Genomic DNA, 22,699 nt, shown 5'->3' with positions numbered 1-22,699 from the left:
AAAAAAAAAAACAGCCAAAGACCTCCCCCAGACCGCCCTGGCTGCCGCCCCTCCCCCTGCGCGCTCTCACCCGGCCCCTGGGTCCTACTGCCCCCCAATGGGGGGGGGGGCGCGCTGGGAACCCCCAGCAGAGAGGCCGGGCACCGGACCGCACGACCTGCGCTGCGCGTGGACACTGCGGAGACTCCGGACTTTTCCGGTTCTGGAGGTGGGGAGCGGGCGGGGGGTGGGGAGGGGGGTAGTTCGAATCACTGAGCCGGAGGGGACACTGAGTTTCAGGGTCCAGCTCCCCAGAAAGGAGCATCCCCAATCCCCACAATGTAACCCCGGATCGCACTTCCTTCCAGCAGTCCTTTCCCTTGCAAGGTCTCTGCCCCAAGGGGATCCGTTCCCCCGTTTTAGAGCTGAAACTTAATTGGGTTCTGCGACACGCCCCCTCCTCAGTCAGGTCCCCTCTGCTTTGTCTCAGGGGAGGTGGTCAGAAACTGAGAAGCAGCATCTTTCTCCATCCGCAGCTTCTCCTGATCACCGGAGCTCGACCTTAGTGACTGCCCTGAGGGGAAGAGGGGTCCTGAGGGGCCCAATAGCGGACCCTCACCCTAGAAAGTCTTGAAGTGATAGAGGCGGGGACTCCGGGGGAACGTCGTAGTCAGGAAGGAGAACCCTGACTGTCCACTAAGTAATATGTTGTGTGACCCTAAGCAAGTTACTTTCTTTTTCTAGGCCACAGTTCCTTCTTTGGCTGTGAAATGTGGTGCTGTCATTCGTTGCTTCCTTCCCATCTGTAAGTCTGTCTCCCTCTCTCCTTGGTTATCCCTGCCCCCTCCCTGTCCGGGTTTCCTCCCATGGCTCCAGGTCTATCAACCCCTCTCACCCCACCCTCCCACAACTGATAGTCCCTTGAGCTCTGAGCTAAGCTGGATATTCAATTCTCTTCTAGGTGCTACAGATACAGCTGAGAAAAGGACAAAGTCCCCGTCCTCAAGGATGTACATGATGAGAAGGAAACATGCAGGTTAGTAGGGAACTCAAGAAGGCAGCAGAAGATTATTTAGGACATGCCCATACCTCCCACAAGTCTTCTAATAGTGAAGGGATAGATAACAAGTGGGCACAATGTGGAGAGGAAGGGACAGGGTAGAGAGACCCTTCATTCGCTCACTCATTCATTCATTCAATCAATAAACTATCTTGAGTATCTTCTTTCTTCCTGGTGCATCCTTGGATCATGGGGAACAAATGAATCCCAGCACCCAGTGGATGAATCATCTGGGTCCCTGGCAGAGGGGTGGGGGGAGGGCCCTTTCTGGCCACCCCAGTCTGCTGCTGGTGACTAACTTGGAAGTCTGGGTTAGGGGCTGCTGCTCAAAGTCTGATTACACAGACTGTGAGAAATCTTAGATTAGAAGAGGTTCAGACTCTTTGAATCAGGGTCAGAATTGGAGAGAACTTGAATCCTGAAGTGACCATCATAGAAGGTGATATCTTACTTGAACCCCCATGGAATCTTTGAATACATCTAAGGAATCTTAGAGTGTTAAATCTCATAGTCAGAGAATCTTAGAAGAAAAGAAGCAGGGGCTCTGGGCTGCAAGGCATCTCAGAGGTCGTGGATTCCTGGGCACAGCCCCAGGCAGAAGCCTCTCAACAGTATCCCAAAGGCAAGCACACAGCACCTCCAGGAACAGGGAGTCCCACAGAGGCAGCTCAGTATTCTTTCTTAGGATAGGTCTGATCATTAACAAAATTGCTCCTCTATAGAGTGGTGTCCGTTTCCTTGGAGTGGCTGTCATGGTTCTCACGTGCTTTCCTGCCTTAATTGTGTATTGCTTTTAAGGATAAGTCTTTGCTATCCAAGGAAACTGCCTGGGTCACAGGCCATACCCCGCCCACCACCCCACCCCCACGCCCAGCTTGGTCCTCAGATGGCAATCAGCCCATGCACTAAGAGTCCGTCAAAGCTGGCAGAATAAACGAAAGGTTGGTCTTGGTTTCCAGTAGGTCTAGATTGTCAAAATCGAACAGATTCCCTTTCTTCCTCACTGTTCCATCTCTTAGCTCTCTGAGGCCTCGCCAACACTTTTAGGGGTAAGCTGAATGCTGTGACTCTCGGTGACTGCCCTGAGGGGGAAGAGTAAGCCGAGGCTCCTGCCCTTAGATAAACCTAGAATCCTAGAAGGTCAGAGTAGAAAGGACTAATACCCCCATTCACAGAGAGAGAATCTCCTGATGCCTAAGGAAAAGGGACCCTCTGGCAGTCTTACCAGATCGCTACTGTAGCTCAAACTGGGTCAGAAGCCTCCTCTATGGCAGGATTGATGTGTCATCACCCTGTATTGTCACTGAGTGTCACTGGAGACCCCGGCCTCCTACTCAGAGTCCCCGGTACCCAGCATAGCGCATGCCCAGAAGAGGAACTTGGTAAGCACAGTCAGTGAGTGAGTGATGGGAGGTGGCTGCCTGAGTCTTTGGAGCTCCAAGCACCGCCTCCGTGAAGAAAGACAACGGCTCCTTTAAATTTCCAAGATCAGCAAAAAAAAAATGTTGAGAGACTTTGCCACATTATTCTTAGCTCTGAGCCTAGCCCAGGCCTGGCTGTGGCCCTTCCCCCACACTCCCGGGCTGCACTTTCTGGAAAAAGCACTCTTTTTGGAGGGAGGAAACACTCTTGCATTGCAGAGAGACTCTCCAGCATTTCAGGTCTGGATTCCTTCAGTGCCTTCGGCTGCCTGCAGGAGCTGTTCCTGCCCCCCACATCTATCCCATCCCAGGGAGGGGTGGAAATTTGCCCAAGATCACACAGCAAGTCTGAGATCGAGCTGGGCCAGAGCCCAGACATTGGACCCCGAGTCCTCCTTCCCCCAAACCAGCTTCTAATTGACCCAGCCAGATGGGCAGGCCCCGGTTCACCAGAGGTTACAGGAACAGCTTGCTCTGGCCCCAGTGGCTAGATTCACACGTCCTTGCCCCCACAGAATCCTAGGACAAAAAATAAAAGATTATTTAAGTGTTCACCGTACTCATATCACATTTAACTGTTTCAGGGTAAGTAGGAATGTCACCATCTTAAAACTGAGGAAACTGAGACTGAGGGAGGCTAAGTGGAGTATGTTAGAGCACACAATGAGTTGCATTCAGCCCTGAGACTTAAACTAAGTCTATTTGTCCAAGGGAAGGTAGGGAAAGGGGAGGACAGAAAAATGACGTTTATGGGGCACTTTGCTACGGCTGGCCTCGCTGGGCACCTAACTGGTATCTCACTCTTAATTATAGGACGTTAACTGGAAGGAAGTGTAATGCTTTTTTCCTTTTTACATGGGATAAAACTGGAGCCAAAGAAGCCTCTGGAAACCAATCCGTTGTGGGCCCTTTCCCTCAGAGGGCCAGGGCCACCACAGGCAGTTCTTTGAGATGCTGTCCAGGAGCCAAGAATATGCTCGCAGCCCAAAGCATGAGTCAGGGAAACGCAATTTCTGCAATCTCGGGTTCTCTCGGTGGAGTGTGGGGCCTTGCGACTGAAAGGGCGTTCCTGCTAGCTGCCACGTCGTCGAAGGGTGGGAGGCCCGTGTGGGGGTGAGGAGGGCGGGCATGGGATCTCTCCCCTCCTCCTCCCAAAGCAGGCCTGCCCCACCCCCCACCCCTCTGCCGTCCTGGCGTGGAGGGAAGTCACACGGGAAGTCCAATGCCCTCGCTCACATGCCTGACACAACACCCAGGAGACACAACACGCCCACCGACACGACACCGCGGATGCACGTGTGTCCATCCGCCCACTGCGGCCCCTTCACGCAATCCGCGTACAGCCGTAGCACCCATGCGCACGTGTCTGCATATTCTCCAGCAACACGGATGCACCACACATAGCACACATGCCTAATAGGAACCTGTGTACAGGCACAGGCGAAAGGGCACAGCCAGGAAGTCTGGGATTCTACTCTCATCTCTCCACCCCTTCACGCCTTGGCGAAGTTACTTCTTAGTCTCTGAGTTTCAGTTTCCATTTGTCAAATGACAGGGTGCGATTTCTTCTTGCCACCCTACTCCCTGCCAGTTGACAAACACAGGAACAGAGCTCCTGACCCCAGCCGGGGGCTCCGTCCATTGTACCAGCTCTTCCGTGGCTCCCACTGGTCCCTGGAGAAAGTCCAAGCCCCTTCTTTGCCCTCATCACCTTGCATCAGGAGTGCCAGTTTGCAAAGACAGGTCCTTGGTGCCCCTGGGCAGAGATGCTCTGCCTTTTCAGGGCCAGAGCAAGGGAGGACGCTCTTAAGAAAGCTCAGCTTTAGGAGTGGGGGAGCACATTTTATTTTGAGTGGATCGGTAGGTCCCTCTCTTCCCCCAGCCTCTCCCTCCGAGGCCTCCTCTGGCAGCCCCATGGAAATAGCTCCAGCTGCCTGCAAGGCTGGGGGGCTGGTAGGGTGGTAGAGGCTTGTTAAATACTGCCTGGCCCTTTCCCCACCCCCACCGTCTCCCTCACCCCTCACCCAGCTCCCAGCTCTCTTCCTCTCCTCTAGGTGACACCAGCAGCTGTAATGGTAGTGATGCCCACCTCACCCACAGGGCTGACCGCCCTGTCTTACCATCTCTGACACTCGGAAAAGGGACCCCTGAATCCTGACCACCCAACCACACCCCAGCCCTAATCTACTTCAGCCCAGTGCAGCCTCCTCTGTGTTATGAATACAGGAAGCCCTGGCTTGGATCCTATCCCAGCTCTGCTACGTTTTAGCCTTGTGCCCGTGATCTAGAGCCCCCTCTGTAAACTGGCAATGATAATCTCGAAGATAATGAGAAGCACAGATGAAACAAGGACCTGGAGAGCACTCTGAGAACTCTGAATGACATTGGGCTCTCCACTCCACACTCTGCTTGCCTCTTCTCGGCCTGGTCCAGTCCTTCCAGGCCACTCCTGCTGTGTCCTCTGAGGGCCATCCTGTTGGTGTCACTCACACCTGGCCTTGCACACACACAAGAGGATAGCAAAGCGTTGTGAGTGGCATGGCGGCTTGCCTGGGGAGGCCCAGGCAGAGGACGGCAGCCCGTAGAGGGGCAGGAGCCCAACCTGGGAGTTGTTAGGAAGTCTGGGTGCTACCTCTCATTGAGTGATCTTGGAATGTCACCTCTCTGTGCCTCACTTTCCTCATCTGTAACATGGGGATATGAGCAGGATCTAGAAGGCTCTGAGGGATTTCATTTTAAACAGGAAGAAGTGTTCTTGCAGGAGGAGAAATTGGCACACCCTTTCTAAATTGTTTTAATATTTATTAATTTTTGAGAGAGAGAGAGAGAGAGGGGCACACCCTTTCTAGAAGGCAGTTTGCATTGGGAGCTTTAAAGACCTGTTGCTGAGTAATTCCCTGCAACATTGTTTGTGAGAGCAAAAATTGGAAACAACCTATCTATTGGTAGGGAGTAGGAATACCAAGAAGCTGGAAAAAACAAAAAGTAGGAAGTTCTTTATGTCCTGATACTGATATGGAAGGGCAAAGTGACGGATAATGTGACGGTTCACTGCTGTTAGATGCACACACAGACCATCCCTGCAGGTGGGTGAGGAAGGAAGGTAACATTCCTTCCATTCGGGGGAAGCACTGGAGGGACAGGAGAAAGGGGGAGGGGTGAGACTTATTTTTGGACTACAGCTGACCCAGAATGACGTGGGTTTGAACTGCGTGGGTGCACTTATATGCAGACATTTTTTTGATAAATACGGTACAATACTATAAGTGTATTTTTTCTTCCTTACCGATGTTCTTAAAAACATTTTCCTTACTTTAGTTTACTTTACTGTAAGGATACAGTATATAATACATATATCATACAAATAAGTGTTAATTGACTATGTTATCAGTAAGGCTCTTGGTCAACGGGAGACTATTAACAGTTAAGTTCCGAGGAAGTCAAAAGTTATATGTGGATTTCGGGACTCTGTGGGGGTCGGGGGGTCAGCACCCCTAATCCCTGTGTTGTTTTAGGGTCAACTGTATATGAATGCATTCCGTATTCACACATTTTTTAAATTTTAAGTTATTTGTGGTCTTTTTGAAAAAAAAAAGATCAGGTTTTTTTTTTTTTTTTAATTTAGCTGAAGGAAATTATTTTTTGAAAATATGAGCATAGGTACAGGTACAAGGATGGTCATTACAGCCTCGTTTGTAAGGGCTGAAAATTGGAGAATGTCAGTAAGGGAGGGACCATGGGCAGCCATCATAAAGGAGGAAGTTGTTTCAGTTCTCAGGGAAAGACAGCTCAATGGACTGGTGAATAAAAAATAGAGCAGTTTATAGGGGTACCTGGGTGGCTCAGTTGGTTAAGCGTCTGACTTCAGCTCAGGTCATGATCTCATGGTTTGTGAGTTTGTGCCCCGCCTTGGGCCCTGTGCTGACAGCTCAGAGCCTGGAGCCTGTTTCTGATTCTGTGTCTCTCTCTCTGCCCCTTGCCTGCTCACACTCTGTCTCTGTCTCTCAAAAATAAATAAGCATTAAAAAATTTTTTTTCAAATAGAGCAGCTTATAAAACAGCATATCTATGAAAATGCTATATGCAGAGGCACAGATGAATGGAAGTATGTTCATACCTCACCAAAAAGCCCACTCTTGTTGTTAGATGATTTTCCACTTAATTTTTAAAACATGTCTGCTGTTTGAAGTTGTTTTATTTATTTTTTATTCTTTATTTTTAAAGAATTTTATTTTTTTAAGTAATCTCTATATCCAGCGTGGGGCCAAACTCATGACCCGAGATCAAGAGTCATCTGCTCTACCAACTAAGCCAGCCAGGTGCCCCTGAAATTGTTTTATTTTTTCAATGAATGTGTACTAATAACAGACATAGAGAAATGTGTATAATATTCATAGAAAAAGGCCAGAAGGAAATACTCTTAAGGGGTTTAATGCTATTTATCTTTGGAGATAGAAATTCGTGTTATTTCTATTTTCTCCTCTCTGCTTCTCTGAAATTTTTCAATAGCATATATTACTTTTATAATCAGTTTTTAAAAATCAATGAAGTGAATGGGAAAAGAACATCCAATGGGAGGTCAAGCCAGGCCTGAAGGACCTTTGTCTGAGTGGGGGGTAGGGAAGGGCAAGCCAATGGGGCCTGGGGCTCAGAGGCCCTCACTGCAGCTCTAGGGAGGTTGGGAGGCTGGGGCTTGATCGCATCTGGCCAGGCCTGTCATTTTCCACTACCACAAGCCTGCTGGCTTTAGGCCTCAGGCTAAAATGAGTTAGGTCCTGACAGCATTTCATGGGAAGCCGCCAGGGCAGGCAGGGAGGGTCCCAACAAAGGTCACCACATGAGGGGGTAGGAGTATGTGTGGGTAAAGCTGCAGAGGATGGCCAGCCAGGGGTCTCCCAGGAGCTCTGGGGGCTGGGAAGCTTGGAGCTTCTCCCTGATGACAATTTAGCAGGGAACGGACAAGGTCACATTGGTGTTTTTCAAGTAGTTCTCTGCCTGCTGAGTGGAGAGTGATAGAAGCCAGAGAGGAGACTGTCACAATAACCCAGAGCAAGATGCTAGCGCCTGGACCCAGACAGGAACCATGGGGCTAGAGAGGTCCTAGTGGTGGACTGAGCACGAAGGGCCCAGGAACAGGGGGAAGGAGGACTCTGGGATGTCGGGCCTGGGTGATGGCACTTTGTCCTCTTCCTGAGATGGACCCTGGGAGGGAAGGTGGTTGTAGCTTGGAGACATCCAGGAGAAGGCAGCATCCCTTAGCCTGGCACTCGAGAGAGAGAGAGAAGGCCAGGCCGGAGAGGACGACTTGGGAGCACAGTGGAGTAAAGGACACGGTGGGCTGGAAGGTGTGGGTGATAGCAGATACAGAGCTGAGAAAGGCTGGGGAGAATCAGGCCCAGTCCAGGCGGAGGGGGCATCTCTGCCACCGCCAGGAAGGAGAATCAGGGTGGAGCTGGCAGGTGGGGCTGGGGGCAGAGGAAGAAGGCCATGCTGGATGCTGTGCAGAGAGGGCCCCCTCCTCCCTCGCTGAGAATGCGGAGGGAGGACCAGCTTGCCCTGATTCCGTGGTGGGTGGGGTGGGTCCAAGCCGGGATCTGTACACTCGGCCAGGCCCCATTGGCTGGCGGGCGGGGGCCGGCGCAGAGACAGGCCACGCTGATGCAACGTGGGCCTATCGTTGCAGGCCCGGCTGAGGGGCTGCAGCTGTGCAGGCCGCTGCCCAGAGGTTCCAGCAGGGAGGGAGGACCGGCGCAGGCTCGAGCCCTGGGACTGCAGCCCAGCCACGCCCCAAAGCTGTCTGTTCTGACTCAGGAGGGAAACACGCCTTTCATGGAAGCACCCAGAGCCCTCCGCTCTGTGCATGTGCGTGTGGGCGCGAGGCGGGGGAGGGGCCCGCGAATGCTGCGCCGGCTCAGCGGTTCCCCTCAAGCCCAGCCTGCCGGAGGCCAGGCTGGGAAGCAGGAGAGGAGGAGTTGAGCACCTGCAGAGCTGGGGCTGAGCATCCTGGGTCCTGGGTTCCCCGCTGTGCTTAGCCTCTGACTCTGTATGCGACTCTGGGCAAATCCCTGATCCCTTCTGAGCCTGTTTATCCGTCTCTTAATCTGGGACAGAGACTTGCGGGAAAGAGCTCAGAGATTGGGGACTGGCGCGGGAAGCGGCACAGCTGACCAGTCTGAGCCCCCAGACCAAGCGCAGAGGAAAGGAACTAGTATTTATGATGCCCACCCTGTGCATTCTTTGTTAAGTCCCATAACTCTGCTGGAGGTAGGTATTTTAATTCCCATTTTGCAATGGGAAAACTGAGCCTCAAACAGCCCAGGAATGACAGAGCCTGGATTTGAATGAAGCCAGGTTTCCCCGCTTGGGGTCTGGGGTTCTGTCCATTGCAGCAAACGGGCCATACCTGAGGGCATCAGGAGGCTGACGCTGGCATCACTGATGGCCAGAACTCAGAGTTGCCCAAATCTTGGGCACTACCCCTACATAGTCCCCTTTCTGTTCTTAAGCAACGGGTCTCACAGGAGATGCTTGGAGGTGTGACCAGGGGAGGAGGAAGAGGGCTGCAGAGCCCAAAAGTGCCTGACACCTTGCCGGTGTGGAGGGGTGAGTGGGGAAGACTTCTTGGAGGAGACTGCCTGGGGTTGATAAGGAGCTAACGCCAAGTAGAGAAGACGTGGAGAGGGTGAGGAAAGCGAGGTGCTCTCCTCAGGTGCACAATCAATGGCAACACTCAAACCCACAGGAATCAAGAGAAGTAATATTTTCAAAAATCAAAACCAATGCGAAAGGAAAAACCCAAGACGAACAAAATATAAAAATTTTAAATAAAGTCAGGATCCAGGCTCACTTCATGGGTGTATAACCTGTGTGACCTCCCAAGGGCCCCACACTTGGGTGAATGTCCTGCTGTTGCCATCTTGAAATTCTGAATAATTTTTGAGGAAGGAGCCCCATGCATCACGTAGCCAGTCTGGGCAAGATCAGTAAAACAGTACTGTGTCAAGCCATATTGGAGCCTGAGCCAAAAGAGAAATATATATATAGTTGAGATTGTGGTATTTTGTTCATTGTGGATTTCTTTTTGCATTACCTTTGATTCAAAAAAAAAAAAAAAAATGGGACACCCAGGTGGCTCAGTCTGTTAAGCATCTGACTCTTGATTTCAACTCGGGTCATGATCTTACGGTTTGTGAATTTGAGCCCTGCCTTGGGCTCTGCATTCACAGTGTGGAACCTGCTTGGGGTTCTCTCTCTCTCCGTCTCTTTCTGCCCCTCCCCCACCCACGCCGTCTCTCTTTCTCTCTCAAAATAAATAAGTAAACGTTAAAAATGGTTATTAAAATATTGCAGATGTTATTTCTCTTGATTACTGAGGTTTTGATGCCCCTTTTAATTTGCACCCGAGTGAATGCCTCCCTGGCCTCACCCTAGACCCAGCCTGGGGAGGGGAGGGGAGGGGAGGGGAGGGGAGGAGAGGAGAAGAGAGGCGAGGCAGTGGGGGAAGAGGGAACGGCAGGGCAATGGCTGGAAGATGGCCTGGCCAGCAGAACTAGCCTGCGAGGAGGTATTGGCAAGGCTGGGGGCAGGTGAACCTTCAGGCACCTCCCACGTCCCACGGAGTCCTTGCAAGAGAGGTGCCTGGATGTCTCTCCACCTTCTGATCACTGTCCAGAGCCTCAGTGCCCTATCTGTGAAGTGAGAACAAGGGTTTCTGTTCTGAGGGACAAAAGAAAAAAAAGTTGCTGAGTTTGAAACTGGAAAGCCCTATAAATGGGAACGTACGTGCACAGTGTCTGTGTTAGGTGCCATCTGCTCCCACAGGCACGCACGTGGCCATCTCCCTCACCCCCCACACCTCTGTCCCTCCATTCTGCTTTCTCACGGCCTGGAGGCCTCCCCCGGCCCACCAAAGCCTCTCCCTTCCCTTGCCTTCTGTGTGCATGGGACAGAGACCATATTCTTGGTATTCCTTCCTTCTTTCTCTTGTGGAACAAATATTTATGGAGAATCCTCTATGCACCTGTGTTCACTATGTGACCACAGCAAGGCCTTTGCTCTCAAGGAGCCTCACAGCACAGGCTGGGGGAGACAGGCTATAAACTAAGAACCAAGTATGATAACTTCGGGTCACGATAAGGCCTATGCAGAAATGAAAACAGGTGGGTGGAGGTGGGGGGCCAGCTACTTTACATGGGGTGGCCCGAGACCCGAATGATAAGCTGTATTTGTTTCCTGTTGCTGCTATAACAAGTTACTATGAATGTAGTGGCTTAAAATAATGTAAGTGTATTTATTATCTTACAGTTCTAGATGTCAGAAGACTAAAATGGGTCTGCGGGGCTGTGTATCTTCTGGGGCCTCTAGGCGCAAATCTGTTTCCTTGCCCTTTGGAGCTTCTGGAAGCCGCCTGCATGGCTTGACCTGTGGCCCCTTCCTCCATCTTCAAAGGTATCATCATATCTCCCCCTTCCTCTGACCCCTGTTGTACCATCATGTCTCTTTCTCTGACTCTGAACCCCTCTCCCCACCTCCCTCTTGCAAGGACTCTTGTGATTCCATTGGGCCACGAGGGTCATCTCCCCATCTTCATATTCGTAATTTAATCTCCTTTACCTTGTGAATGAACACATCCAGGATTAGGACACAGACATCTTTGGGGGGCCGTTATTCTGCCTACCACAGAAGCCAACCCTGTGAAGGCCTTAGAGTGGAGGAGAGCAAGCAGAAAGAATTGCATGTGCAAAGCCCTCAAGGCTAGAATGAACTCGGCATGTTCTCGGAGGAGCAAGAAGGCCACCTTTCTAGAAAGTAATGCTCCAGTTAGCTTGATTTTAATGAACTCTACTCATGGGGCCAATCCCACCTCTGCGGATGAATGCGGTACGCTCCGGGACAGCCTCACAGAGCATCTCCTTGGCACTTAAGGTCATCTCCTCCATCTCAACTTCGAGCTGGCCCACACTTCACATGCTTAGGAAGAGAGCCCCGGATGTTCGGAGAAGGTGCCTGCCTGGGCAGTCGCCTGGAGTTGGAGGCCAGACTGACTCTGGTCAAGGAGTGGGCCCAGCTCCTGGCACCTGCATATAATCCTTCTTTCTTCCTTGCTAAAGGCCAGGGTTGTGTGGCTAAGGGAGGCCGGGGGCAGGAAAGGCTGGACCTCCAGCAGTGGCAGCAGCCTTCAAAGACCATATTGTTAGCTCTGAACTGCAGTGGGGAAGGTGCCAGGGTCTGGCTGAATGAAGCATCTGTGATCTCTGGGTCAGGGACTCTCCTGGGTCATACCTCCCACCCTCACCTCTGCCTGTACGTTTGGCTTCCTTAGCATCCCTTGTACTGTCCCCAGAGACCACAGCTGCCTCACTGTGCCATTGGCTGTTGGATGGTGGCCTGTCCTGTTAGAATTTAAGCTCTGAGAAGGCCAGAAGCTGTCTGTCTTGAGCACCACCCAGAACCCAGCCCAGGGCTCGGCTCAGAGAAGTTGTTCCATAAATGCGTGGAATGAATGAATGAATGAGTGAATGAATGAATGAATGAAGAAACGAATGAATAAATGAGAGACTGTTGCCATTCTTGCTTCATCTGGTCACCTTTTCCCCCAGACCCTTGCACCAGCTTCCTCACTAGTTTCCCTGCCTCTGGTCCCTCCACCACACCCTCCCCTAGCATCTAGTTAAAACCCTCCAGAAGCTCCCTGAGACTCTCAGGATCCAGCCAAGCTGCTGCCAGCCTCATTAGGCATTCACCCACCCATTCTCTTCCCTGCTCCTGCACTACCCCCTTGAACATACCAAATCCCTCCCAGCCTGTGTGCCCTGCATCGAGGGTTCCTAAGCCCAGATTGTCCTTTCTCCTCTTCTCCCCAACTGGGTGACTTCTATTCATGGTTCAGGAGACAAGCTCCCCCAGGAAGCCTGCCTGACTACCCCCAGCCTCCTCTGGGCTCCCAGAGCCTCCCCACTCCACTCCACGCTTCTCACCACCTCAGCACCAATTGTATTTGCCCGTTAACACCTCTGTCTCCTTCTCCAGACCTTGAGCTCCTCAAAAGCAGGCACTGACTCTGACCCATGTTTTTGTCATAGCAAGAGCCCCTGGACGTGGTCAGGCCAGAGCAAATGCTCAGCAAAGGTATAAACTCAGACCCAAGACAGTGAGGGGCCTGAGGCCAAACTAGTGGGGCGTTTCTGCCCTCTTGTGGCCATTTTGGATCACTGTGCTTTACTGTATCCTGTTCATGAGTTTCTCTAGGGTAATGGACTGAGTCCGGGAACAGTGGTTTTCAGAATGTGGCCCCAAGACCACAGCATCAGTATCACCCTGGAACTTGTTAGAAATGAAAGTTTTTAACTGGGGCGCCTGGATGTCTCAGTCAGTGAAGCATGTGACTCTTGATCCCCATGTTGGGCATAAAGTTTAAAGAAAGAAAGAAGGAAAGGAAGGAAGGAAGGAAAGAAGAAAGAAAGAAAGAAAGAAAGGAAGAAAGAAAGAAAGAAAGAAAAAGAAAGAAAGAAAGAAAGAAAGAAAGAAAGAAAGAAAGAAAGAAAGAAAGATTGATTCTTGGACTCTACCCCAGACTTATGAATCAGAAACTCTGGGTGCGAGACCCAGAAATCTGTTTTAACAAGCTCTCCAGGTAATTCTGATGCAAGCTGGTTTGACAATGCTTCTCCAGGAGCCCCAGGTGATCAAGGAGACAGCAAGACCCACCTAGGGTTGCCAGCTAAAACACAGGACTCCCAGTCAAAGGTGAATTTCAGATAAACAACAAAAGATTTTTATTACAAATATTTCACCACACACATTTATACTAAAACATCATTTGTTGTGCACCTGATGCACACAGGAGAGCCGCTGCCTGGAATAGCAACAGAGGAACAGATAGAATGAGAGGCTCCAGAATGATTTATTGAGCACCTACTACGTGCCTGGCACTGTCCTGAGTAGTGGGCACGATATCCAAAAAATAGAAATGGAAGGAAAACTTATGAAGCCAGCATTACCTTGATTCCACAACCTGAGTAGTGGGCACGATGACAAAAGAAGCAGATACGAACCCCACCTTCAGTGTAAGGACTCCATGGGTCCTGCCGGCTTTGATTCCAGGTTTACACCCTAAATTGAGAGCCCTAATCAAACAGTAGAGGATGTTGACTTCTTTTATTTTTCATTTTTCAGAGGCAAGCAGGAAGTTGTTCTACTCTTCCTCATAGATTTGATTCAAAATTACATTAGAGGCAGTGGGCTGAGGGTGGAGATGAAACAAGATTGGTATGAGCTGATTATCGTTGCAGTGGAATGATGGGTAATGGGGGCTGCTTATACTAATCTGTCTAATTTTATGTACGTCATCCACACATTTATTTATTTATTTATTTATTTAAAAAAAATTTTTTTTTAATGTTTATTTATTTTTGAGACAGAGAGACAGAGCATGAACGGGGGAGGGGCAGAGAGAGAGGGAGACACAGAATCGGAAGCAGGCTCCAGGCTCTGAGCCATCAGCCCAGAGCCCGACGCGGGGCTCAAACTCACGGACCGCGAGATCGTGACCTGAGCTGAAGTCGGACGCTTAACCGACTGAGCCACCCAGGCGCCCCTATTTTTTTTTTTAACACAGCTCAAAGTAATACTAAAACTCTGAAATCTTCCCAGTCTAGAATGAGACCCTTCTTTCAAGCTAGTCCTGCCTCAGAAAATGGAAACCTGAAGAGGGCGCTGCTCTCCCTCCATGACCATCACCGGCTGCTGGCTGTGGCCCCTCCAGAGTGCAGTGCAGAGCAGGAAAGAGGGCAGAAAAGGCCCTCCTTGCCTGATACGGTTGTAACCCAGCCTGGGGACACTCTGGCCATGGCGGATGTCCCAAGTTGATCTTAATTCATGGGATTCTCCCGGAGATTTTTCAGGAAACCTCCTCCTCTGGGGATCTCTCACCTGGATTTCCCCTGATGAGGCAGGGCCTCTTCTGGTTTGCAACTTCCCTGTTGCTTTCCAGCTGTCCCCGTTCTGTTGGGATCTCCTCACCGCCCCCAAAGTGGTCCTCGGGCAGAGGGACACCAGCTCAGACAGGCAGGCCCCCATCAGGTCCCCCGGATAATCAGGCATCCTCTGTCCAGTCTACCCAGGCAGCGAGCCATTCCCAGCGGGGCCCCGGCCCTCCCCGCTCTGCCGCCATGCACAGCCCCTTGCTGTGAGAGACTGTGTGTGAGAGCACTTCTGGTCCCCGTGTCTCCCAAAGTCAAGGCTCATGTGTCAAGCTCTCCGAACAGTGCTCCGGAAACCCTCCTCACTTGACTTCGAGGAGAGAAGAGAAGCAGAGCGGAATGACAAGTTTCTCTTGTAGGTGGGTGAGGGCCAGAGGCTGGCAGGACACGTCTGGGAGAATACCCTCTGCTGGTCCTACAGGGTGGGCTGACCCTCCATTGAGGAATCTGGGTACCGGGACCCTCTCGTCCACAGCTTTTGGAGCCCTAGTTAGACACCGGCCACAGGACGAGCCTCGTTCCCACCCCCACCCTATCACAGGACTAGAGAACCGCAGACAGAGAGCTGCTCCTTCATCACCTGGATTTGCCTGGTAAAAACTTGCTCCTCGGCAAGCCTCCACGCAGGCTCTGCCGGCTCCGGGATGACCTCCCTGATTGCCCCATGGAGCGCCCGGAGTGCTCCCACTGTATCTCCCTGGTGCTCCCACTGTATCTTGTTCTCTCCTCCATTAGAACGTTTTTTTTTTTTTTTTTTTTTTTTTTTTACTTTTGAAAGCTGTCTGTTGCCATGGTTCCTCATTGGATTGTGAGTTCCTTGAAGAACCCCTGTTCTTCGAGTTTATCACTGGGTCCCTGGGACCCTGGGACCCTGGGTCCCTGGGTCACTGTGTCCCGAGTTTATCACTGGGTCCAGCACAAAGGCTGCCTGACACAAACAAGGGGTGATGCAAGAACAGCAGCGATGACAACCTTCGCTGAGTGTTACCTGTGTGCCAGGCCCTGTGCCAGGCTTCATGGTGCATTGTCACATTAATCCTGCTACAGTCTTATGTGGTAGGTACCGTTCTCCCTATTTGTCAGATGGGAAAACTGAGGCTCTGAAGGTGAAATCACTGGCCAAGCTCACGTGTAGAAAGCAGGAGAGCCAGGGTTTGACACAAGTCCCCCTGAGTATGGAGCCCCTTGTCCTGTACTGATTCGGAGCTCACCATGTCTGACAGGTACCTGGGTGGGGGCAGGGGTGGGTGGGCACCCTTAGGTCAGCCTGAGCCTAATTGCTCTGGCCCCAGCAAGCTAGGACTCTGCGATTTCTTGGGGTCGTAAGATGTTCAGAGAGTCAGGGGAGACAGGAGAGTCAAGACAGGAGTGGGAGGTCCTGACTTGTGAGGCCAGGGCAAGGTCAGGCCAAGATGCAATCTGGGCTATCACTTCTTGCCAGCGTTGACGGGCCTCATTTCCTTAATCTCTTAGCCCTGCTCCAGCCTTTCACCAGACCCCAGGGGCTGGCAGCCAAGGCCCCGGCTCAGAAAGCTCCCAGGGCTCTGGGAAGGGAGGAAACAAATCCCGGGAAATTTGGCAGGTCGCAACGGCTCAGTGTCTGGATGTCCCCAGGGCAGCGACGGGTCCTGGCTCGGCCACGGGTCTGTGGTGACCACCGGTCCGGGCGTGCCCACCACTGAGGGTTGTGGGGCTGCCAGTGGTAAAGCTGCCCCGGAAGCAGTTGTCATCTAGTGTCACCCATGTCATTAGATGCCTCTGGGCCCTGTATGAAGGACTGTTGGGAAGACCAGGCGGTATCAGGGCACACAGGTGGATCAGCCCGGGTGTGGCCCCGAGGGCTGCTGGCGAGAGCAGGGCCAGGACTCAGAGCGAGCACTTCACTTCACTTCAGTCTTACACTGGCCGGGGGGGCCCAGGCCACTTGCCCAAATAAGATCCCTAAACCTCCTTTCTCTTCTCTACAATGAGGGGGGTGACACCCGCTTGACAGGGCTCTCATGAGAGTGAAAATGAGGTGAGTCAGCAGAAGGAAGGCATCACTGCAGGATTAGGTTCAGCGATGAGTAACAAATCCCCAGAGTTGTTCTGGCTTAAATGAGACTTTGTTTCTCTCCCAGTTGCACGGTTGGAAATCGATGGTCCAGGGGTGGTGGGGGGGCTCTGCTTTGTTAAGTCCTTGGGCATTCAGGCTGCTTCTAGCTCATGGCTCCTCCGACCCTAGGGTGTGGCCCTTGTCTTCAAAGACCAAGATGGCAGCTAGAGCCCCAGCCATCACATTACATGTTCCAGGTGGCAGATAAGAGCTGGACCAAAGAAGTGCATGGCACTCCCTTTAAGGGTGCTTCCCAGAAGTCCTAGGCAGCAATTTTGCTTACATTCTGTTGGCTGTAACTTTAGTCCCAGGGCCACAGCAAGAGAGTCCTGAAAGGCGCTTTTGATGCCAAAGGGCCACCGTCCAGGTGAAAATCAGGAGTGCTACTACTGTGGAAGACTGAGGGCACAGATACTGGGGAATTAGCAGAAGTGCCGGCCACACATGCCTGGCACAGTGCCTGACGTGCATCAGAAGCATTCAGCAAATATGAGCACCTTCTTCCCGGCCTGAGCAAGGTTATGGCCCTGGCTCCCGGGCTGGCACAGGGCCTCCCAGGGTGCCTTGATGGGACAGACAGGAAGAGGACGGAGTTGGGACCGGCTGGGATGTAAGAGGCAGGGACATCCCTGGACGGGCCTGGCCAGCTGGTCACAGCACCACAAGGCTCAGCGTGTGCCAGCCCGCACCTGAAGGCCAGCACCCCAAGAACCCAGGAGTGGGGTCCTGGGTGGCAAGGAGTCCTCGGGAACCAGGCCAGAAGCTGGAGGCAGAAGACGCTCCAGGAAGGGGAAAGGGCTTGACCGGTATAGGCGGGACACCAAAGCCCACCCACGAGCGGGCATGACATCAGGGTGGAAAAGCACCGCGCAGGGTCCCGGACAGCCGGGCCTGTACTGACGGCCACCGCAGAGGAAGAGAAAACGTCGAAGTCAGACTTGCCCGCTTTTATTTTAGAAGCAAGCTAACAGATGTTAAGTAATCTAGGAAAAGCAGCCTCTGCCAAAAAACAGACCCAAAAATATGAAACAATGAAACCAGGCAGGGCGGCCAAGCACCAGCTCTTGTCAGGGAGATGGGGTTCTCATTCCTAAGGACATGACAGTGACAGGATCTGCTTTATGGGTACATTAGGGTCGGTGGCATAGGGGACCTTGTAAGACCACCCCAGAGGGATGCTGCTAAACGTCCCGCTACCCCCCCCCCCCCCACCTCCCACTGTTTAAATTTGGAAGCAGAGGAACTTGCCTAAATATGTAAACCTGGTCTTGGAGCCTTGAGATTTGCCAGGCATGTTCCTTCTCCCAGTCCCTGATCTGTGGCATGCTGTTAAGTGCCCTAGTTGCACGTCCACACTGCATTGCCTGGCCCACCAACCGATGTGGAAGGAAAGGAGCTTCAGTGTAAGCGCCAGGGGTCTGGGCCCTCCAGGCTGCCTGATGCTGAATGCGCTGACGGCAGGGGGCCTGAAGGCTTCCACTGCAAGCATACCAAGGTCTCCTGTCCTGCCCTCCTAGGCGACAGCTGCATAGCTTCTCCTCTGCCCTCCCATCTCCAAGACCCTTTCCCACCTCCATCCCAGCTGATGATCTTGCCTCCTGAGTCACTGAGAAAATGAAAGCAAACGGAAAAGAGCGCCCCACCTCAGGCTCCCTCCACATCTTGTGGGTAATACAAGTCCTCAAGCTCAAGCCAGCCCCTCCTCCGGTGTGCCCCCCCCCCCCCCCCGCCCCAGGCAGTCTGCTCTCTCTGAAGCCTTCAGCTCTTCTGTCCTCTCTTCTTCCCTTGGGTATACACATGTCTCACGTGCTCTATGTCACGAAAACCTCAGTTTCCCTCTCTGTCCCTTGTCTTCCCTTCTTTTACATCAGAACCCCTCAGAGGATGGAGACTGATCTCTGCCCCCAGGTCCAGCCTCCTGTGGTTCCTTAGCCCCGCCCTACCCCTGGGTTTCGGCCTGCTCTTCTCCCGGACTCCCCCTCTGTCTCTCTTGCCCAGTCCTCCTCTTCCCCGGATGCAGGAGGCTGAGGCTCGGTCCCGGTCTTGTCTTCTTCAGCAACCATTTCTTTATTGGTCTCATCCAAGCACGAGACTTTAAACACCGTCCCTGTGCCCCAACACCCATGTTTCTGGACCTCTCTCAGACCCCAGACTCGGACACCCAACTGTTGGCCCGCCATGTCTGCTCGGATGTCTGAGAGACAGCTGAGAATCAGCACATCCAATCCCAAATTCTGATCTGCCCCCCAAAACCTCTCGCTCCTGTCACCTTCCTCGTGACAGATCAGGGCACTGCCATCCCTCTAGGTGCTCAGGCGGGGCCAGCCTTGACTCCTCTCTCTCACAACCTACATTCAGTTCATCAGGAAATCCTGTGGCTCCACCTTCCAAAGACTTATGGAATCTGACCACCTCTCACACCGCCCTGCTGTTGCCCTCCCCTCGGCTGCCACCACCTCCCCTCTGGTTGCTGCATTCCACTGTCCCTGCTTTGAACCCACCCCCCGACCCTTGGTCTATTTAACTCCTGAGGCAAACACTGAACCCCTCTGCTTTGAACTCAGAGGTGCTTCCACATTTCGACGGAAGCAAAAATTCAATTCCTTACCGTGGGCTCTGGGCCCACCGATCTGCTCTCTGTGACCTCATGGATCCATCTTTTACCTTCCTCCTCCACCCCACCCCCTCCATCACCCCCTTCACTCAAGCCACATTGGTCTCCCGGCTTGAACATACTAGGTGTGCTCCACCTCAGGGCCTTTGCACCTGTGGTCTGCTTCAGGGTTTTGTTTGTTTTTTTTTTTTTTTTTTAACTCAGATGTCCCCTTTCTTGACCACTCCATTTAAAATAGTAATTCCCCTGCTGACACTCCATGTTCTCCTCTGTCTGTGGCGCTCTTTCCCTTCTCTGCGGTACGTATCTCAACTAATATCCTGTTCTTGTTTGTTTGTTTGTTTGTTTATTGTCTACCTCCCTCCACTAGAAACTAAATTTCATGATGGCAGAGATTTTCACTGCTGTATCCCCAGCACTAAAACAATGCTGAGCACAAAGCAATCGCTCAGTATACATGTATTTAAAGAATGAAGAAAGGAAAGAAGCAATGACTGCGTGAAGGAATTGCTCTCCCTGCCCAGGAGGACTGGGCTGCCCACAGGGGGCAGTAGAACAATGGTCATGTTGCGAGTACCAGGCCCCATGCTGGGTGCTGGGGTGTGTGTGGCCTGGTAGAAGCAGACGCATAAGCTGATGTTCACAGAAGTGACTGGTAAATGAGAGGACAGAGGGAAGCCCAAGGGCATGTGGCAGCCCAGAGGAGCGCTGACCCAGGAAGCCTTCTGTGAGGAGGTGAGCCCTGCCCGAAGTCCTACCTCGCCACTCTCTCTCCACCTATGCCATTTTGTTCTCCATTCTCCCTCCTATCATTGCCATGGTCCACTGAGGGTAGAGTGTACTTCCTTGGTCTGTTGACTTTGGACTTGGTCCTGTGTCCCGCTTTGGCCAGTGGAATGTGGTCAGAAGAGACTGTGTGATTGTTCTGAGCCCAGGCCTTAAGAGGCATCACGTGTTTCTGCTTGCACCCTGACAGTTGCGTGAAGAAAGCATGAGTTGGGCAGCCATTGATCTCAGAATGAGAGGCAGGTGGAACAGACCTGAGCCTGAAAGCCTGAAGCAGAGCATTTCCTGCCACGCCAGCCTACCTGCAGACTGTGAGCAAGACAGAGAGATACTGTTTATAAGCCGTCAAGATTTTTAGTTGTTTGTTACGCAGCATCATTATGGCAGTAGCTGACCAGTGCACCAAGGTAAGAGAAATCATCACGAAAAGTCACATTAGAAGTCACAATGTGTGAATCCTCTCGTTGCTAACCATACAGAATTGCTCAGTAAAACAAAAGTTCAAAATATTACAAACAAACATCATTGAGACTGAAAAGGCCTGTTTGTGTATTGATCAATGTGGGAGAAGCTGGGAAGATTGTCTGCCAAGCACCTTTTTTTCCCCCAAGAATTGCCTCTGCCCCACCATCCATGTTTGCAAACACGGATACACATTCCTTTGCTCTCAACCTCTATGATGAAGACTGAGGACCATGGTCATTCTAGGCCGAATGCCTTCTTTCCAAGAATTTTGCAACTAGGACAGCAATAGAAAACTCGGTTTCTCTTTGGGTGGATGGACCATAATATTCATTTGGGACCTGTTGGATGGCCCTGTTTTTTGCCTCATCCAGAGGCGTGACCCTACCCCTGCCCTTAGAAGTTGGGGGACTCCCCCATATCCTTTCACTGAATTCCCCCTTATGCTGAAACTTGTTCTGTTACAGAAACTGAATAAGAAGAGAAGTCTGTGGGTTCTGGCATAGGCTGGGTGCTCAGCAAAGTTTCCTTGAATTGAGTTATTATAGGAAGCCACAGTTAGTATCACCTTTCCTGGGGTGTTGGCTGGTTGGGGTATTTCCAATTTTCTACCCTGAAGAAGGGCACCCATGATTGCCTCTTAGGTGCATGATGCTCGAGACAGGACATCAACTGAGTGACCCTCCTGTTTCTTCCCCCATCCCTGCTGCTCCTGGAGATAAAGGATGCCCTTCCGTTCTCGGGCACAAGAGAAAGGCATGGTGAAAAAGAACACCAGATTATCTTTACCCCGGATTTACCCCTTCCTAGCTGTGTGACTGTGGGCGTGCTACTTAACCTCCATGTTGGTTTTCTCACATCGGTAAGTGACAACCATAACAGTCTACCCTCTAGGGCTGTGATGAGGCTTAAGAGCAAAATGCTTGTCAACAAGCAAAAACAACCTGATTCAAAAACAAGCAAAGAACTGGAGTAGACATTTCTTCAAAGAACATAAACAGATGACCAATAAGCACATGAAAAGATGCTTAACATCACTAACCATTAGAGAATTGCAAATCGAAACCACAAAGCTGGGGCACCTGGGTGGCTCAGTCAGTTAAGTGTCTGACTTTTGCTCAGGTCATGATCTCGCGGGTTTTGAGTTCACACCCCACATCGAGCTCTCTGCTATCTGTACAGAGCCCACTTCCGATCCTATGTCCCCCACTCTCTCTCTCTCTGCCCCTCCCCTGCTAGTTCTCTTTCTCTCTCTCTCAAAATAAATAAATAAACTTTAAAAAAAAGAAGATAATACTTCGTACCCACTGGGATGGCTGTTATCAAAAAACATAAAAATAACAAGTGTTGGAGAGGATGTGGAAACACTGGAACCCTTGTGCACTGTTGGTGGGAAGGTAAAATGTTGCAGCCACTGTGGCAAACAGTATTTAACACTTAAAATTTTTCATTTTTAAAATTTTAATTAAAACATATTGAAAATAGAGCGACCGTATAACCCAGCAATTCCACTAATGGGGATCTACCCAACAGAATTGATACCCGCACGCCCAAGTCCACAGCAGCACTTTTCATAGCAGCCAAGAGATGGAAGCAACTCCAGGGCCCATTGACGGATGGAGAAACAAAATATGTGACATATCCATACAACGCACTATTATCCGGCCTCCAAAAGGAAGGAAATCCTGGCACGTGCTACAACATGGACGAACCTTGAAGACATTACGCTGAGTGAATAAGTCTGTATGGTTTCGCTTGTATGAGGTAACAAATTCATGAAGACAGAAAGTAGAATGCTGGTTGCTGGGGGGCTGGGGGATGAGGGAATAGGAAGTTATTGGGTAATGGGCGTGACTTTCAGTTTCATAAGATGAAAAAAGTCCTGGAGATGAGGAGTGTTGATGGTTGCATGACAGTGTGCATGGGCTTTATGCCACTGAACTCTACACTAAAAATGGTGAGGGGCGCCTGGGTGGCTCCATCGGTTGGGCATCTGTCTTCGGCTCAGGTCATGATCTCGCGGTTCCTGAGTTCGAGCCCCGCGTTGGGCTCTGTGCTGCCAGCTCAGAGCCTGGAGCCTGCTTCGCATTCTGTGTCTTCACCTCTCTCCACCCCTCCCCCACTCTCTCTCTCTCACACACACACACACACACACACACACACTCTCTCTCTCTCACTCTCTCTCAAAAATAAATAAACACAAAAAATTAAAAATTAAACAGTGGTGAAAACATGGCCACATGGGTGGCTCAGTTGAGTGACCAACTCTTGATTTGGACTCAGGTCATGATCTCAAGGTTT

At 51.4% G+C, this 22,699-nt stretch overlaps 1 protein-coding gene across 4 annotated transcripts; it reads left to right on the top strand.

The window, feature by feature from the left end:
* The first annotated feature begins 13 nt into the window (after positions 1-13).
* On the top strand, positions 14-21,687 carry LOC147576758 (uncharacterized). Of its 4 annotated transcripts, XR_015241090.1 has the most exons (6): positions 14-208; positions 724-784; positions 941-1,015; positions 4,016-4,203; positions 10,765-10,908; positions 20,127-21,687. XR_015241090.1 is itself a non-coding variant. In XM_086678348.1 (5 exons), the coding sequence occupies exons 1-5, from the start codon at positions 98-100 to the stop codon at positions 4,587-4,589; spliced, it is 510 nt and encodes a 169-aa protein (XP_086534474.1). In that variant the 5' UTR covers positions 14-97; the 3' UTR covers positions 4,590-5,253. The 4 variants fall into 4 exon arrangements, 1 of the variants encoding a protein (XP_086534474.1); XR_015241089.1 differs by lacking the exon at positions 20,127-21,687 and having other exon boundaries at positions 10,765-12,474; XM_086678348.1 differs by lacking the exons at positions 10,765-10,908; positions 20,127-21,687 and adding an exon at positions 4,515-5,253.
* Positions 21,688-22,699: the final 1,012 nt, after the last annotated feature.

This window comes from Puma concolor, chromosome D1 (genome assembly GCF_028749965.1).
Source record: "Puma concolor isolate L17-30 chromosome D1, mPumCon1.1.hap2, whole genome shotgun sequence".
NCBI lineage: Eukaryota > Metazoa > Chordata > Mammalia > Carnivora > Felidae > Puma > Puma concolor.
Note: the sequence above shows the minus strand (reverse complement) of the source record. Positions and strands in the feature narration are given on the sequence as shown.